The 20324-nt window shown below is 37.0% G+C and overlaps 1 protein-coding gene across 5 annotated transcripts in view; it reads left to right on the top strand.

Moving 5' to 3' along the window:
* The window catches only part of LOC132133461 (microtubule-associated serine/threonine-protein kinase 4-like), a 133593-nt gene that overhangs the window by 65176 nt on the left and 48093 nt on the right, over positions 1-20324 (top strand). For 4 of the 5 annotated variants that reach the window (XM_059546318.1, XM_059546313.1, XM_059546309.1 and 1 more), the window contains one exon: positions 6342-6373. In XM_059546318.1, the coding sequence (XP_059402301.1) occupies positions 6342-6373 (32 nt within the window). Of the gene's footprint in view, positions 1-6341; positions 6374-15298; positions 15868-16824; positions 16906-20324 lie in introns of those variants that run through there. The other variant, XM_059546325.1, reaches the window with a different exon arrangement.

Genomic DNA, 20324 nt, shown 5'->3' with positions numbered 1-20324 from the left:
CTGCATTTGTTTAGTTGCATTGAGCTTCACTTCACATTTAGGCTTGGTCTAATAAAATAATAATAATAATTAAATGTGCACATGTGCACTTTTCTTTTTGCGTGGAAGTAATTATTTGGCAATCTTGAGGAATAAATTAATCTCATGTATGCTTAATAATATACACTTAATACGTTTGTAATATAATATTTGTAGGTATATATTATAAGGTTTGTTTTGTGAATGAATGACTTGCCGTTATATTTGATTTATGTGTATAATGAGCAATCTTAGTCACATTCACAATGGTTGACAAAGACAAGTGTGCTTTGCTGTGCGTGATATATAATGATGTTTCAGAATTCAATAAGCATGATTGATAATGTCTAATGAAATATCTTTGTGGCCATATGGACACATCACTCAATTCTCATTTTCCACACTATTAATGTGCATGATTCACACGTTAACTGTCTAGCTTTGTTTTTTTTTTTTTTTTTCATGCACTTGACACTATATTGTGCAATCAGTATGAGCTATGGAGAACAAACAAGGGCTTTCAGAGTTAAAGATGACATTTTTAATTTATTTATTTTTAACGTATTTAAAGGGGTCATATGATGTGATTTAAAAAAAAAATCCTTTTTCTTAAAGGCTCAAATCCAAAGACATATTCTTTGTCAAAGTTAAGACTGCCATGCCCCCTTAAAACGGCTCATTTAAACACGCCCCCACATGTTGCGTCGTGTGAGTGTGTGTCTGTGTGTGAGATAGAGAGAGACAGGATCACATCACAGTATACTCAACTGTCTTAACCGTCCATGGCTTTTGTACTGCAGACACATACAAGCTTCATCACTGTGTCTGTCACACGACTCTGTTCCCCTTATGTGCTTGAACTGATGGTAAAACTAAGGACATAATTTTACATTTATTTTGAAAGATGAAGCTTGCGATTATGGGAAGGGGCATTACATTTCCGACCGACGAGTCAATGTCAATGTCAATGTCACCTTTATTTATATAGCGCTTTAAACAAAATACATTGCGTCAAAGCAACTGAACAACATTCATTAGGAAAACAGTGTCAATAATGCAAAAATGATAGTTAAAGGCAGTTCATCATTGGATTCAGTTATGTCATCTCTGTTCAGTTAAATAGTGTCTGTGCATTTATTTGCAATCAAGTCAACGATATCGCTGTAGATGAAGTGTCCCCAACTAAGCAAGCCAGAGGCGACAGCGGCAAGGAACCGAAACTCCATCGGTGACAGAATGGAGAAAAAAACCTTGGGAGAAACCAGGCTCAGTTGGGGGGCCAGTTCTCCTCTGACCAGACGAAACCAGTAGTTCAATTCCAGACTGCAGCAAAGTCAGATTGCAGATCAGACGAGTGCTTGCAGTGTTCATCCAATCAGAATGCACTGGGTCAGTTGGCCAATCAGAGCAGACTGTGCTTGTCAGAAGGAGGGACTTTGTAAAAAAACATAGAGAGGCATAGAGGACCTACAATAATGTACAGTATTTGAAAAATAATGTGTTTTTTAAACATTATAGCATGTCAGCATATTCTGTAACACCAAATACACAAGATAATAATTAAAAAAAAGCATCATATATGACCCCTTTAAAATGTAGATAAATGGAAGTATAGCATCTATTTGACTTTGGAAAGGCATTATTGTTTAAATTCCAATTGGGATATATAATATAATATAATGTAATGTTGGTTATTATTATTTGTTAATAAAAACATTTAATAAAAACAAATAGTGGATTCAACTGAAATACCAATACTGGAACAACAGCATGTTTGTTCTGATATGTTGTTGAGTTCTGATATGAGTTCTTTTTTTTTATATTCATGGCAACATCAAAAGCCCACGAGTCCAGCACAGTGTGTGTTCAGCTCTTCTGGAAGTTATCAGCACATCGAAGTTAAATTTGTATGCGCTGTGTGCCATATGCTGCCTATCTGCACAGTTGACACTGTGTTAATCTAGCAGTGGGAGCCCGACTCTTGGCCAGTAAATACACACTTCTTCACATGATTGTTGGGAAACCATAAAAATCATAATTCCTTGCTTGGATTGCAGAAGGCAATTGAAGCTGGACTTTGTGGAAAGATTGAAAATAATTCATGAAATAAGTGTGCTGAATGACATAGAGCCGGACTATGGAAATGTTGAAATTAGATTGTGACACTGAGATGTAAAGTGCTTATGAAAGCAAACAAGAAAAAGAAAACTTCAAATGAGCTCCAAATCAGAAAAAAAGCTTGTCAAGGTTAAATGACCCCATCAAACAAATGTACATTTTCTCTGCTTTGTGCTTGACAAAGATGAAATTTAAACAGCACATTTGCCTGGAATTTAGTCTTAAATTAGTTAACTTAAATCAGTCTGCTATGATTTAGCAAATATGTGTGCAGATTAATGTAGTTTATATTTGCAGTTATTTTTACTATTTTATTCTGGCATAACAATGTTTGGGTTGTTCTGATTCTTTTATAATTGCTATGCATGCAGCAGAAAGGTCATTTGAAAAGAAGAATAATTTAAAATTAAGTTTTTTTCTTTCATTTATTGGATTTAGGTTGAGTAGATGCAGCACTTAACAGTACATCTATAGCATTTATATGAACAGAAGAACAAACTGTTACAGTGTGTTAGAAGATCATATAAGGAGTGGTAGGCAGATTATTTTGTGTGTGTGTGTGTGGGTAGTCACTATAAACACAGGCCACTAAAACATTAATGAAAAGAAACCCGCTTTTGACAAATTGTCGCTCTCACCCTCTGTTTTAGTCTTCTAGAAATGCCATATAATTTCAGAACATCCCAGAGTAGAAGAATCAAAATGCTCAGACAAAAGAGCATAATACTGCAGGGTAACAGATATGATGGTGTGAAGGGAAGCTAGGCCCGTTCCTTCAGCCTGTCATATCAGCTGATCTTTTCAGATGATGAAAACACTGGTTTGTGGCCCTGATGGATCCTTTTGGAGATTTCCCCTGCCATTGTAAAGAGTGAGTCACACTGAATGCTTTGTCTCTGCAGTTAAAAGTATTCATTTTATCATAAATCATAATGTGAACATTGCTCCTCTTGAGCAGAGGTCTCCGCACTGTCACTATGGCAAATAACAGATGGTTAATCCGGTTAAACTTTTCCATCTCTTTTGGAGGAGGAAAAAAAAGAGGGAAGAACGAGGGGGAAGCCCTTACAGATGCAAGTCAGCATTTCACACTGCCAAACTTTTGATCTTGAGATGAAGAAATGCAGCAAATTCAAAGGGAATTATTTATATGCTATCATGGCAAGGTCTTTAAAACAGTATCACTAAAGCTTTGATGTAGCTGGAAGATTAGGAAGTTTAATGTCGTGGTCAGGACATGGACAAACTAGACAGATGTTTTACTGTTTTTTTTTTTGTTTTTTTTTTTTGGTTGTGTCAGATAAGGGGAGCTGAGTATCTGGGCTGCTTTCCTAAATTTAGATTGGAATTTTAAAGTGGAATTACATCCTTTCATTAAAATTACTGAAGGTAGATGACTTCAGATGCCCAGGGATGGTTTGAAGTTGGAAGGCTGTCCATACCTGAAACATTATGTTTGAAGGCGCCACGACCTTGTTTTGCTGATCTCAGAATTTTTTTTATGTAGTTAAAAGATGCAGAATTATCTACATCTTTATCTAAAAGCTGCACATATATGAGAAAAATTTGGTCTCATCTTCAAAATAACATAAAATAAAATAAAAATAAAAAGTACAGGGCTAGCCAAATTGGCTACAGAAAAAAAAAATTATTTCAGTGTTTAACAGTTCTTGGTAAACATGAAGTGGCCATGGAATTAGCTTAATGGGGCCTACACTACTGTTCAAAAGTGTGGGGTCAATATTAATTCTTTTATTCAGCAGTAACACATTTTGATGAAAAAACTAAATTAGAAATAATTAAATAAATAAATAAATATATATATTTTTTTAAATAAATGATATTCTTTTTACTTTAAAAAACTTTTAAAATATTAGAAATGTACTAGAAAGTAGTAATTGTAATATTTCACAATGTTGTTTTTACTCAGTGTAGCCTTTGTGGGGAATAAGAGACTTCTTATAAAAAATAAAAAAAAATTAATAATCACACAAACACAAAACTAAAGTAGAAGTGCCAGCCCATCACAGACCACTGCCGCAAAAAACATAATAAAACGACAACATAAATAGTCCCGGCCTTGTCCTCTCTCGTCCATAACTGTCGTTACTCCTCCTTTTATCCTTCCCCTATACGTACGTTTTACAAAAACTTACATGCATTCTTGTAGCACATACATTGGGCGACTAGTGTGTTTTGTCCTGTTACAGGATTATTCGAATGAAATATTGAATAGCTGTATGTATGCTAGAGTCACAGCCTTTTTTAAAAATGTATTTATTTTTGAAGTCACCTTCCTGACATTTTAAATTGTGAACTGGATTGCCCTTTCTCCATAAAAATCTTTCTCCATCTTATGCAGTATGGATCTTTTCAACATCGTTGCAATGTTCATAGGCAGAGCTTCTTTAACCATGACTTTTTTAGAATTCAGTTGAAACATGATGGAAATATAATTCAATCATTCCCAACTTTCCACAGGCACATCTCTGCTAGTAGCTTTGAGAGTGAATAGTAATGCATATATTCATGTTGAGCCGTGTGTGAGCCTGCCCAGTGTTGAATTCATGGGTAAACTCTGGTAGAATCGCACCATTTCACTGCTGTTCCCTGCTGTGCTCTGCAGCAGCTCCAGCGCTCCTTTTCATTCATTATTTTTGAGTAGCGTGAGGCTACGTTATCTCAGGCTGCTGCAGCACCATACGCCGGAGCTTGAAGGCACAGTTGCACATCAGAAGTTCAGAACTATAGCTGCTGCTGGAAATGTGACATCCCATTTTTGGAAACAGTAGTCCAGCTGGAATATATGCATTCCTCTGCAGGAACAGAGGCGAGAGGGTTAATAAAAAAAAAATAATAATAAAATCTGTATAGATTACAGATTACTGATTAAAAATATAATCATCACTGTAAATTACCTGATTACTTTATTTACTGGGTTTATTCAAGACATTTGTGTGTTAATGTTGTGACTGTGACTGCTGTAAGTTCTTTTTCCACCTGTTTTGTTTTTCCATTTCATAAATAAATTCTTTTTTTCTTTTTCTATCTGTTCTTTTCTTTGCATATACAAATATGTAGACTTTTTTTCCTGAGTTTAACACTTTGTAATAACAATAAACCGTATATTAGAGCTTAGAATAACATAACATCAGCTTTTCCTCCCTTATAAAAAGGTCTCAATTTAATTATTAATGTTTTGGCTCAAATGCCCTCTTGTGGTCTCTTGTGACTGTTGCACATGCTCTTTGAGAAATAAGACCTGGATATTCTATCAGATGCTCAAATGGGAATGTTGTAGTCTATGGATTAATTTCAGTTTACACAAGTTTAACCATCAATTAATAAATACATTAGGTTAGGAATATATTTTTCATAAGGGAATACTTCACTTGAAGTTCGGAGGAAAATGTTTCTGCTACTATGGATTTAAAAATTTATGGTTCCACAGAACAAATCCATTCTTGTGATTTAGATATACACTACTGCTAAGTGTTGTTGTTTTCTGTTTGATTGTTTGTTTTTGTGAGAAATTAATAAAATTACGCTTATTCCGTAATGATGCATTCAATTGATCAAAGGTAAATACATTTATAATATTGCAGATGGTTTCTGTTTCAAGTAAATACTGTTCTTATGATTTTTCTATTATCTATTAATGGAAAACCCCTAAAGAAGAAAAAGCAACAACTGTTTTATACATTGAAAAAGGCTTAAAAATGTATTGTATTTTTGATCAAATAAATGCAGCCTTGGTCATTATAAGAGACTTCTTTTATGAACCCCAGCTTTACCTTACTGACCCTACACATTTAAAAAGCAGTATATTCAGAACTAATCCTACAAATGTTTTAGATGTCACATACAGTCTGAGATGAGGGCTGTGTGAGTGCAGGGGTTAAATATTCATGTTGTCTTTGGGACTGAATGGATCTAGAGAGCTGGAAAACTAGGTCGCTTCTGGCACCACTGGGGTTACCGTTGAAATCTGGGTCACCTGTTAGCATGCACTGATGGTGAATGACTAAGCAAAGACGGCTGGTAATTGGCTGTTAGGGTGTCCAAGCTGCACATCCAACTTGGACAGGAGTAATGATTTCAACATCACCTTAAAGCAGGAAACGTTTCTTTATATTATAAATGTGTGTTGTTTTTTCTTTACTCAGTCATGACCATTGTTTGTTCTTTTTTGTGCTTTCTTACAGAAAGAGCTCAGCCTTCCCAGACGAGGAAGCCTGTGAGTAAATCTACTTTAATGGTCTTTAATACAACCATCACCAGCAATTAATTTTTTTTGTTTAAGATTATTGTCATCTACAGACCAGTCAGGGTAGTATGGAAGCCTGTTTCCTCAACGGAATAAAAAAATTCAATCAATTACAATTATATATTCTATAATATCTCAGAATTAAGATATAAACTCAGAATTCTGAGGGAAAGAAGTCCGAATTGTGTGACATTAACTCATAATTGCAAATGTAATATTTTAAGAGATATGAAGTTCTACTTCTGAGAAGAAAACTTTTTAGAGAATAGAGTTTATATCTTGCAATTTGGACTTTTTGTTTTCTTGGAATTGTGAGAAACAAAATTATGAGATAAAAAGTCACAATTCATTCTGTGGCAGAAACAGGCTTTCACAGGGTAGGCTCCATTAAGATTCATTAAGAGTGTCTCCCCTCAGTTTATGAGAGCGCTGGTTATTTAACCCCCCCCCCCCTCCCCTACAGTATACAATCCCTGCTGGACCTTCTACCATGCTACAAACCCACAACCTTCGGGTTACAAGTCCGACTCTCTAACCATTAGGCCACGACTGCCCCCTTTATTCATATAAATGTATGTGTTGGAAATTGTAGGAGCGACCTAAGACTTTAAGGCTGTACAGGACTTTTATCCATCAGAGCCTCCTTTTCTTTGACCCAGCTCCGAATCTGTTCATAAGCGCAATAAATGCATTCTGCCTTTTACGGTGAATTACTAAAATTCATTATTAAAAGAAGGGGGGGGGGAGCATCTTGTTCTCTAGATTATTATTATTATTATACGTTTATTTTTTTAGCTTGGAAGATTTTGAAAGAGAAAAATGTGAAATATTCCTAGTTGGCTTAAAAATAACAGTTTTATGTAAATTTCCTTCTCAATTATTTCCCATATCAAGCATCTGTATGCAAGTTTATGAGTAAACAATTCTTCTGTTTTCATTACATCTGCATAAAAAGACTTGCTTGTTAAAGCATAGCTTGCATTCATAGTTTTTATTGATTTGTTTGTTTATTTTTGGAGTTGCTCGTTTGCATACAAATAATATGAAAGACAACCTAGTTTAGAAATGGCAGCTGATAATGATCAATGGTATTTTTGGACAGGATAAGCGATATATATTTAAACCGTTTAGGTGGGTGTGTCTGCTGCGCACTGCCGACACAGGTATCTGATCCAACACAAAATATAGCTTATTTCTTTATGAACATAATTATTCAGGAATTATTAAACATGAACGTATTAGTATCAGAAATGTATTTGAATATTCAATTAATAATACATTAGCCTCTATATTGTTCTATACTGAAATGAAAAGCTTTACTTACCATCTTGAAATAAAGCTTCATGTCCGTACTGTTTGTAGTCAGTTATTTCTCTGAATAAATTATAATGTGTATATTTTTTATGTCCTCGAGCAACATCTATTTCAGACCCTATAAGATCATGCAAAGGTGTTTACTAGCGTTACCATTTCCATGTAAAATGTTGTATGCCAAATTAATAATTAATTTAACCACCGTTTTAATCTTTACCTGCCTCAAAACGAGTGACGTTAGCGAAATCATTGTTGAAACATTTGCAGTTAGCTACTTTACGAATGAATTACTGTACAAGGCAAATAAAGGTATTTGTGTATAGAAAGCATAAATCTTTCTTCAGATTTCAGAATGAGCACTTTATCATTTGTTAAATATGTTGAGGTCATGCCCGTTTGATGTTTATTATGTTCATGATGTTCTTAACTCTAATGAATGTAGTTTTTTAATAAGTAGGGGAAATTCCCGACATTAACAAATAACCGTTTACATGCCTAGGGTCTTTGCATTGTAATAATGTACAGAGATACTTCTGATTTATAAACGCTGAATTGTTAGGTGATGTTTTCTCATTAAATTCGTAATTTTTGCGTGGCGGCTTCTCTTTCATGACGTCATGAGCAATCCAGTTCTATATTATAGATCAGTGGTTTATCTGCTAAATAAAATGTTTTCAAAGCCCCTGTTAAGTACATATTGTTTAAAAAACATATTAGTCAGCATTTTTTATAGACTCCGTGTTAGAGGTTTCTCCTTTCTCCTCTTTAGAACTTTTAGGAGAGACGTTATAAATACAAAAATATAAACAAAACAACAAGTGGAACTTGTTGACTAGCATAAAGTAAGATTATTAACTTTTGTGAAAAAATGGGTCGTTCTGAAGAGCTCATTTATTTCAAGCATGGTATTGTGATGGGATGCCACTTTGCATTAAATAAGTTTGTGAAATTACATCTCTGCTAAATATTCCATGGTCAACTGTAACTGGTATTATTGGAAAGTGGAAATGTTTACAAGGAGCAGCAACTCAGCCACGAAACGGAAGACCACATAATGTCACAGAGCAGGGTCACCGAGTGCTGAGTTGCATGGTGCATAACAGTTGCCAACATTCTGCTGATTTCATAGCTGAAGAGTTACAAACTTCCATTTACATTAATATCAGCACAAACCTTTGCAGAGGGAGCTTAATGGATTTTGTTTCCATAGCAGAGCAGCTGCATGCAAGCCTCACATCACCAAGTACAATGTTTAGCTTTAGATGGAGTAGTGTAAAGTATGCTGCCACTGGACTCTGGAGCATTGAAAACATGTTCTGTGGAGTGACCAATCTCACTTCTCTGTTTTTTCAATCTGATGGGTGAGTCTGGGTTTGGTGGTGTTACCTGCCTGAGTGCAATGTGCCCACTCTATAGTTTGGTGGAGGAGGAATAATGTTATGGGGCTGTGTTTCAGTGCTTGGGCCTTTCCCTTACTTCCAGTGAAGGGAAATCGAAATAAGCATACCAAGCTTCCAACATTGTGTTAGCATTTTAGAGAAGCCCCTTTTCTATTCCAATATGACTCTGCCCCAGTGCACAAACCAGGGTCCAAGATGACATGGTTGGATGAGTATGGTGTGGAAGAACTTGACTGGCCTGCACAGAGCCCTGACCCCAACCACATTAAACACCTTTGGGATGAAACGGAACGGAAATTGTGAGCCAGGCTTTGTTGTCCAACATCCAGTGCCTGACCTCACAGATGCTCCTCTGAATTAAAGGGCACAAATCCTCAATACTTTTGTCAATGAATGTATGTACTGTCTGAAATACTATTTGATAGAAAAATGTAATTTTAATATAATATAGTTCGATATAATGCAACATCCCTGCATGTGGATAGTATAGCCTGGCAAAGCCCAGTGCTGGAAAGGAGAAACCTCATTTCATGTAGGATCTGGCATGTGTTTATATGTCTGTTAGGTGGTGACGGTTATGGCTGTTTGTGTTTGAAATGGGTCAGAGATTTCATTTTCTATATTGAGCAACCATGACAGTTTGCAGGGTTTTTTTATTTTTATGGTGACCCTAATAACTGTCTGGTGTCAGTTGACGTGTCAGGCATATGTGTAGGTGCAAATCTGTACTTTACCAAGATCATAAAATCAGGTTGTGCAATAGTGTTTATATTTTTAAATAAATATGCAATACATATATTGTTTGATTGACCTTGCACCCCCCCCCCAATTAATTATATATTTATTTAGGTCCATTTTCCTACACAGTAGTACAGGTGCGACAAATGTACAACATTGTTTTTTTCAAGCAACTCTATAATAATTTTTTCGCTGGTTAACATATCCTGTTTCAACTGGTTTTAGACTTGTTAAACTTCTTCCTATTCCACAGCACTCTCATCCTATCACTGTTCTTTTTAAAACATTTCATGTCTCTGACAATACATACACGTACCCGTTTTCCATCAGTTATTCTCTTGGTTGGATGTATATGATAGATCTACAGTGTGTCAAAACGTGTCAGAAACAAATTAGAAGAAGAAAAAACAAAAAGCCTCAATTTTATTGGCCTATTGCCTTTATGATTTATGGCCTGCTGCTGTGACGGCAGCACAGACATCGTGTGATGAATGTTCTGTAACAGTTGTCCGTTTGTTTCTGAGATGGAGTCAATGCAATGGTCACATGACTGGACTCGATCAACAGTGGGATGTAGTTGAAGTGCTGGATGGGGAGGATATGTACATTTCAGGTTCACGCCCTCTAGATGTTTTTACTGAATGTTAATGAAAAGTCAGTCACCTGATTTTACATTAGCAGCGGAAGCAGCAGGTCAGTGGCCCTGAGATGAATTTTTATACCATATCTATTGTTTGTTTTGTTTTTTTTCATAAAAATGTGTTTATTAAAAATAAAGTAGCTTTTGTAAATGTATGAAATAATTACATTAAATATTGATAGATAGCAAATGGTGAAAATAAAAGCAAAAAAATGTCCTTTAATTGTTAGGGATAATATAGCAAGGGTCTTCTGAAACTGAATTACGGCTTAGCTTTTATTTTTATATTTTCAGTTTTTATTTTTTAGTTACCTTGCTATGTGCTGTTGTCTTTTTTTATTTTCTATCTAGATTTTACTTTTAGCAATTTTAATGCTTAAACTTTTCTTTTAATTTAATTTATTTTTGCATTTAATTTAGTTGCGTCAACATTTCTGATTTTCATGGAAATTTTATTACCACTTACTCACCACCACGATGTAATGATGTGGGTTGTTGATATGAGGTAACTAGGGTGTTTTAGGTTGGTTGCCAGGGTGGTCTAATTAGATGTCATTTTTATACTTACAATTTTAATTTTAGTTCAGGTTTTAGTAATTTTGTGTTTGTTATTTTTATAAAATGTTTCTTATCTTTAATGTTTTAGATTTAGTAAGTTTAGTATTTCAGCTTAAACGGTTAGTATTTCAAGCTTCTAAGTTATTTCAGTTTCTAGTTTAATTGTAAGGTTTTTGTTTGTTTGTTCTTTTTATTTTTTTTCATTCAAGTTTCAAATTCTAATATTTGTATTTAATTTAATTTTAGCTGTATTTCAACTTCTTATATTGGAATTTTTTGAAAATTTGATTCAAAATAGCAAAATAATAACTAATATTAGTATTGGAAAATATATAATTATTGAAATATGGCCCCTTTACGTACTTTACGCCCCTTCAATTGCACATGGCGCGTTATTGTCCGATATGATGTGAAAAGAAAGGGTTACAGCAATTGATGAATGTAAATAGAGGGTAATAAGCGAGGCGTGTTCTGTCCCAGCAGCCTCAGCTGATTGCTTAATTCCATCAAACACATGCGCACATGCACACAATGAGCCTTGAACATTCTTGAACAATCTAAAAGATTAAAGCTATTTTGATTATACATTAAAGAATTGCTTTTTGGCTTCAGATAAACAGGTTTCAGATAATTAAGTTTTACTAATCCACTTTCTCAACATGAATAAGTTTGGCCTTATTCGGAAGAAGCAGCAGGTGTTTAACTGGGTTCTATCCTTACGCCCCACTTCTGGACCGCCTGCTGCTCCGGCTTAGTTTGCAATGCAGTGTGCACTGTCATCTGGGATTTTGTGTTCCCAAAAGCCTGCCAACTGTGGTCAACAATGTACTTTTCCTGAAATGCGGCCCATTAAACTCTGTGCAATCACATTTGTTGTGTAAGTGGGTTTGCCTTCTATCTTCAAAGGTTTTGATTTTTTTCTTTTTTTTGGCCTGAGCACCTCTAATATTGTTGTTGGCATGAGCACTTACAGTCGTGGCCAAAAGTTTTGAGAATTACATAAATATTAGTTTTCAAAAAGTTTGCTGCTAAACTGCTTTTAGATCTTTGTTTCAGTTGTTTCTGTGATGTGCTGAAATATAATTACAAGCACTTCATACGTTTCAAAGGCTTTTATCAACAATTACATGACATTTATGCAAAGAGTCAGTATTTGCAGTGTTGGCCCTTCTTTTTCAGGACCTCTGCAATTCGACTGGGCATGCTCTCAATCAACTTCTGGGCCAAATCCTGACTGATAGCAACCCATTCTTTCATAATCACTTCTTGGAGTTTGTCAGAATTAGTGGGTTTTTGTTTGTCCACCCACCTCTTGAGGATTGACCACAAGTTCTCAATGGGATTAAGATCTGGGGAGTTTCCAGGCCATGGACCCAAAATTTCAACATTCTGGTCCCCGAGCCACTTAGTTATCACTTTTGCCTTATGGCACGGTGCTCCATCGTGCTGGAAAATGCATTGTTCTTCACCAAACTGTTGTTGGATTGTTGGAAGAAGTTGCTGTTGGAGGGTGTTTTGGTACCATTCTTTATTCATGGCTGTGTTTTTGGGCAGAATTGTGAGTGAGCCCACTCCCTTGGATGAGAAGCAACCCCACACATGAATGGTGTCAGGATGCTTTACTGTTGGCATGACACAGGACTGATGGTAGCGCTCACCTTTTCTTCTCCGGACAAGCATTTTTCCAGATGCCCCAAACAATCGGAAAGGGGCTTCATCGGAGAATATGACTTTGCACCAGTCCTCAGCAGTCCATTCACTATACTTTCTGCAGAAGATCAATCTGTCCCTGATGTTTTTTTTGGAGAGAAGTGGTTTCTTTGCTGCCCTTCTTGACACCAGGCCATCTTCCAAAAGTCTTCGCCTCACTGTGCGTGCAGATGCGCTCACACCTGCCTGCTGCCATTCCTGAGCAAGCTCTGCACTGGTGGCACTCCGATCCCGCAGCTATATCCTCTTTAGGAGACGATCCTGGCGCTTGCTGGACTTTCTTGGACGCCCTGAAGCCTTCTTTACAAGAATTGAACCTCTTTCCTTGAAGTTCTTGATGATCCTATAAATTGTTGATTTAGGTGCAATCTTAGTAGCCACAATATCCTTGCCTGTGAAGCCATTTTTATGCAACACAATGATGGCTGCACGCGTTTCTTTGCAGGTCACCATGGTTAACAATGGAAGAACAATGATTTCAAGCATCACCCTCCTTTTAACATGTCAAGTCTGCCATTCTAACCCAATCAGCCTGACATAATGATCTCCAGCCTTGTGCTCGTCAACATTCTCACCTGAGTTAAGAAGACGATTACTGAAATGATCTCAGCAGGTCCTTTAATGACAGCAATGAAATGCAGTGGAAAGGTTTTTTTGGGATTAAGTTAATTTTCATGGCAAAGAAGGACTATGCAATTCATCTGATCACTCTTCATAACATTCTAGTATATGCAAATTGCTATTATAAAAACTTAAGCAGCAACTTTTCCAATTTCCAATATTTATGTAATTCTCAAAACTTTTGGCCACGACTGTACATTTTTTTTTTTTTTTTTTTTAAGTATGCATAAAAAAAAAAAAAAGCAAGAGATGATCATGCTGAATGTTGTGTCCAGGGTTACGGTAATCTCAGTATGCACATATTGCAGAAAGTTCAAAGCATGCATGTAAATCCATTTACGTGCACCAGTGGGAGTGTAAGTGTTAGTCAATAGGTATTTGTCCCCGTAAAAAACAAAGTAAATTTCTAATGTGATTTATGCACTCAAACATGATGTTGCAATACCTGCCTAGTAATGGTTTTATTTATGTATTTATTTGCCAAAGCCATTTTTCACTCCCATTTATCACATGACAAGTGTTAAATTTATGGCATCTTTTTAGCAATTTCCTACATCTTCTAGGGCTTTGAGTAATATGACTCATTTTACTGGAGCATATTGAAGTTGCTAAGCAAAAGGACACGTGTGGTTTCAGGTCTGATGTCTGTCTCGGCTTTATGAGTTTCATTAGCAGGTCTTTAGCGGAACTCGGGTTAAATTGTTTGTTAAAGCTTGATCTCATTATAGCAGCGGTCTCCAAGCACCTTTGTCCCCAGTGAAACTCAGTGCCTGGTACAGACTAGTGCAATATTCTCCATGTATCATAATCACAAGATTCTATTCAGGGAGCAACTAAATTCCTTATAGCAGAGCTATACAATTAAAGTTCCAAAAGGTCCATCTCTATATTTCCTTAAGAGGTCTGGACAATACTTTTTTATTTTTTATTTTTATTTTTTTAGATGGGAAGGATGGGGGGGGGGTATGTAGTTAAAATAGCCATCAAAGTATATTGGGCGCAGAGAGCCAAATCAGTGGTGTCTCAATTCTTCTACAAAAACATAAATTATTTCATAATTTGACCTGAATTAGATATGCATATTAAAAGGTAAGATCAAATGTCAGTATTTTTACATTTTGATACATACATATATATATATATTTTTTTTTTAATATATATTTTTATATATATATATATATATGTATTTTTTTTTAAATGTCTACTAAAAACAATATACATAATCAAAACACTCTTACTGTCATCATGAGCAGAATACAAGTAATTAACTAGTAATTTCAAAGTTTAAGTTTTCTTTTTTTCCTCTTGCCATCTACAGTTTTTCTTTTTCTTTTTTCCTTTGCTGTTGTACAACCCTGAGCTCTTATGGTGTGTACAGCGCTGTTGTTTTTATGCGTTGAAAGTGTAAAATGGTGCTACTGTAATTATGTCTCACAGTCCAGTTGGGGAGGATTCTGTCTTAAATGTTTATTTTAATATTTAGGTTTTGTTTTTCAATTTAAACTATTTTTCAATCAAGGCAGCGTTTTTATTTTTTCATTAGTCTATATCTCATAATTGCGAGTTTATATCATGCAATTCTGACTTTATAACTCACAATTCTGAATTCTGAAAAGTCAGAATTGTGAGATAAAAAAAAGTCTTACTTACCTTGTTTTATTTAGTGGTGGAAATAAGTCCTTCCTTCAGTTGAAGTATGTGAAATTTTCCTGCTCTTTTTATTAACTGGCAGGAAAACCAAAAGTCTCAATGTTTAGAAAAATGACAGCACACTTCTGCTTAATAAGCAATATGATTTGAGATATGATACATTTCTGTAGCAACTGTGCTTGATGAGTTACACACCAAAGTTTAATATGTGGGGTAAAGGGTTTGTTCAAATAATTTTTTATGTTTGCCTTAGCAAACAATACAAGAGCTGTCTTCATGCCTTGTCCTTGGTTTCTCTTTGTTCTTTTGAGGCATTTATTGCTTATTTTGCTGAAGAACATTGACAGTTATGCTGCAGTGCAGTGTGGGAAAAACACCAACGACCTGAATGATGGTCAACAGTTCTGCTGCAGATAGGAAGTGCTACATGTATTGGAGACTCCTCTGACTGTGCTTTGCTGACGTAAGTCTCCTTCCTCAGTGGAGGAGGGGCGTTAGGTCTGAGCAGTGCTAGTGCGTGTGAGACAGGGGAGGGGAAAAACATTGTCGCCCAACCTCCCTGCCCTCCACAGGCAGTTGATGATCACATCTTGACAGCTCGGGGTGGAAGTTGATCGGCTCAGAGCGCTGGGTCCCCAGTATCTACTCCTCCCCTGCGAGCAGTTCTCAGCCGGTATCTCTGCACCAGAGCCTGGCTTTGGCCCTTTGTCAGTGCATGGGGGTGCGGGCAGGCAGACGGCGTGAATATATCATGTACACAAAAGAGTAAACGAGTGCGGCACAATCATGAAAGCCCAGCGAGAAAGGCTGAGGATTCCTGGGTTGACACTGGAGTGAGTAATTTCCGTTCTCTCTCATGTCTTCTCTGGCTGTGATGACAGCAGACTGTTTACCTGTGTGTCTGTAGCGGTGACGGCACATCTAAGCTGAGCAGTGCAGCATTACCACAGTAGCAGCGTCTGCGGCATGTTGTTGAAGGATAAATATAGCTTTGCTAGCTTGTATAGATCCAGCTAGTGTCCCTTTGCGGCAGCTGCGCATGTGGTTTTTGTGGAATGGACTCATGTTTGGATAAAACACAAGGATGCTAGATAAATACAGGATCATCTAGAGCCAGAAGGACTTGCGCAGCAACTGGGTGACCTGCATTTCTGTTTTGCTACACTGATGTGTCCTCTCGCCGCATTTCTAGCTTTTGATCACCATCACTTATTGAATAAAGTGGTTGCATCACTCCTACTAGAGGGCCTGTTTGTTGTCGACCTGTTAGCAGGTCAAAGACGCCACCGCACTGTAGAGTTTGGTGCAGCAACATAAACAGTTAATCTGTCGTCATGTTCGATTGGCCATTGATGTCTAGATAAGATGAGATGCCTTTTGTTTTTGTTTACAGATGTCACAAGGGATGCATGCATATCTCCTGGACATGTCAGCTCAGCAGTTTCATCTGACATGTTTTGTTTCTCAGTAAAAACACCTTCGTGTTTTGCGTCTTCGCGTCTTGATGATGTTTGTAGATCAATGCATATTTTCATGATAATTTAATTTGTAACATGTGGCCATTCTGTATAATATAAACAAGTATGCAATATAAAACCATTTTTTAATGCATAGGCACAACACAACACAGAATCTTATCCGAAATGCCTTTAATGGTCATGCATGACGCTGCTCTGTGGTTAATGCATGCCAACTTGTGTACGTCTCTGCCCACAACTTCAAAGGCTACACCCTGAGAGAGACAGTTTTTTTCCATGATGAACATTCACAAAACTCAATTTGACTTCCAGCCTCACTCCACGAAGCTTGAGCCCAACTCCTACAAGCCCTTGCAGCCCATGCAGCCCACTGCACGCATTTCATTTTTGGAGGTAAGCGCGTGCTTCTTTTACATAGCCATTTTGTTTTGAAGCTTACCATGTTCAAGGCTCTGTGTTCCGCCACTGAAAATGAAAGCATGGAGTTCAGTGATCGAAATGGCACAGGGTCCCTATTAATTTATCTCTTTTGAGTTTTGTTATTTGTTATACATTCAAAACCTTTGAACGGGATTTTATTTTCTAAAACTGTGGGGAATAGCTTTGTTTCTTGTGCTTATATAACATTCTTAGATTCACCTCCTTCCCCCAGCCTTTTTGGTGAGTCTCTCATTCGCCCTCTTTTATGTGATAAATGGGATTTGCTTCCTTGGCCATTGAACATGTTGTTGGAAAGAGCTCTGCACCATTTCTGGTGGAAGCCAGGTCATTACAAAAGCTTAAAAATCTTTAAGCTTTTTTTAAGCAAGCATATTCTCCAATATGGAGAATAGTGAAATAACCAATTGGAAAAGATTGTGGTTTTGCAAGTTAGAATAATGAGGATCTACATATAATATAATATAATATAATATAATATAATATAATATAATATAATATAATATAATATAATATAATATAATATAATATAATATAATATAATATAATATACAATATAATATACAACCCGAATTCCAGAAAAGTTGGGACGTTTTTTAAATTTTAATAAAATGAAAACTAAAGGAATTTCAAATCACATGAGCCAATATTTTATTCACAATAGAACATAGATAACGTAGCAAATGTTTAAACTGAGAAATTTTACACTTTTATCCACTTAATTAGCTCATTTAAAATTTAATGCCTGCTACAGGTCTCAAAGTTGGCACGGGGGCAACAAATGGCTAAAAAAGCAAGCAGTTTTGAAAAGATTCAGCTGGGAGAATATCTAGTGATTCATTAAGTTAATTGATATCAGGTCTGTAACATGATTAGCTATAAAAGCTTTGTCTTAGAGAAGCAGAGTCTCTCAGAAGTAAAGATGGGCAGAGGCTCTCCAATCTGTGAAAGACTGCGTAAAAAAATTGTGGAAAACTTTAAAAACAATGTTCCTCAACGTCAAATTGCAAAGGCTTTGCAAATCTCATCATCAACAGTGCATAACATCATCAAAAGATTCAGAGAAACTGGAGAAATCTCTGTGCGTAAGGGACAAGGCCGGAGACCTTTATTGGATGCCCGTGGTCTTCGGGCTCTCAGACGACACTGCATCACTCATCGGCATGATTGTGTCAATGACATTACTAAATGGGCCCAGGAATACTTTCAGAAACCACTGTCGGTAAACACAATCCGCCGTGCCATCAGCAGATGCCAACTAAAGCTCTATCATGCAAAAAGGAAGCCATATGTGGACATGGTCCAGAAGCGCCGTCGTGTCCTGTGGGCCAAGGCTAATTTAAAATGGACTATTTCAAAGTGGAATAGTGTTTTATGGTCAGACAAGTCCAAATTTGACATTCTTGTTGGAAATCACGGACGCCGTGTCCTCCGGGCTAAAGAGGAGGGAGACCTTCCAGCATGTTATCAGCGTTCAGTTCAAAAGCCAGCATCTCTGATGGTATGGGGGTGCATAAGTGCATACGGTATGGGCAGCTTGCATGTTTTGGAAGGCTCTGTGAATGCTGAAAGGTATATAAAGGTTTTAGAGCAACATATGCTTCCCTCCAAACAACGTCTATTTCAGGGAAGGCCTTGTTTATTTCAGCAGGACAATGCAAAACCACATACTGCAGCTATAACAACAGCATGGCTTCGTCGTAGAAGAGTCCGGGTGCTAACCTGGCCTGCCTGCAGTCCAGATCTTTCACCTATAGAGAACATTTGGCGCATCATTAAACGAAAAATACGTCAAAGACGACCACGAACTCTTCAGCAGCTGGAAATCTATATAATGTCAATGTCACCTTTATTTATATAGCGCTTTAAACAAAATACATTGCGTCAAAGCAACTGAACAACATTCATTAGGAAAACAGTGTCAATAATGCAAAAATGATAGTTAAAGGCAGTTCATCATTGGATTCAGTTATGTCATCTCTGTTCAGTTAAATAGTGTCTGTGCATTTATTTGCAATCAAGTCAACGATATCGCTGTAGATGAAGTGTCCCCAACTAAGCAAGCCAGAGGCGACAGCGGCAAGGAACCGAAACTCCATCGGTGACACAATGGAGAAAAAAACCTTGGGAGAAACCAGGCTCAGTTGGGGGGCCAGTTCTCCTCTGACCAGACGAAACCAGTAGTTCAATTCCAGGCTGCAGCAAAGTCAGATTGTGCAGAAGAATCATCTGTTTCCTGTGGTCTTGTCCTGGTGCTCCTCTGAGACAAGGTCTTTACAGGGGATCTGTATCTGGGGCTCTAGTTGTCCTGGTCTCCGCTGTCTTTCAGGGATGTAGAGGTCCTTTCTAGATGCTGATCCACCATCTGGTCTGGATACGTACTGGATCCGGGTGACTGCAGTGACCCTCTGATCTGGACACAGACTGGATCTGGTGGCCACGGTGACCTCGGAACAAGAGAGAAACAGACAAATATTAGCGTAGATGCCATTCTTCTAATGATGTAGCAAGTACATAGGTTGTTATGGGAAGTGTTTCCAGTTCCGGTTTACCTAATTAATGCAGCCTAAAAATCCTTTAACGGATTTGGATAATAAAAGCATATTAGTATGTTATGTGTATGCCAGGTTAAAGAGATGGGTCTTTAATCTAGATTTAAACTGCAAGAGTGTGTCTGCCTCCCGAACAATGTTAGGTAGGTTATTCCAGAGTTTGGGCGCCAAATAGTAAAAGGATCTGCCGCCTGCAGTTGATTTTGATATTCTAGGTATTATCAAATTGCCTGAGTTTTGAGAACGTAGCGGACGTAGAGGATTATAATGTAAAAGGAGCTTATTCAAATACTGAGGTGCTAAACCATTCGGGGCTTTATAAGTAATAAGCAATATTTTAAAATCTATGCGATGCTTGATAGGGAGCCAGTGCAGTGTTGACAGGACCGGGCTAATATGGTCATACTTCCTGGTTCTAGTAAGAACTCTTGCTGCTGCATTTTGGACTAGCTGTAGTTTGTTTACTAAGCGTGCAGAACAACCACCCAATAAAGCATTACAATAATCTAACCTTGAGGTCATAAATGCATGGATTAACATTTCTGCATTTGACTTTGAGAGCATAGGCCGTAATTTAGATATATTTTTGAGATGGAAAAATGCAGTTTTACAAATGCTAGAAACGTGGCTTTCTAAGGAAAGATTGCGATCAAGTAGCACACCTAGGTTCCTAACTGATGACGAAGAATTGACAGAGCAACCATCAAGTCTTAGACAGTGTTCTAGGTTATTACAAGCAGAGTTTTTAGGTCCTATAATTAACACCTCTGTTTTTTCAGAATTTAGCAGTAAGGAATTACTCGTCATCCAGTTTTTTATATA

Source organism: Carassius carassius, chromosome 4 (genome assembly GCF_963082965.1).
Source record: "Carassius carassius chromosome 4, fCarCar2.1, whole genome shotgun sequence".
Taxonomy (NCBI): Eukaryota; Metazoa; Chordata; class Actinopteri; order Cypriniformes; family Cyprinidae; genus Carassius; species Carassius carassius.
This window is presented reverse-complemented; position numbering and strand designations above follow the sequence as displayed.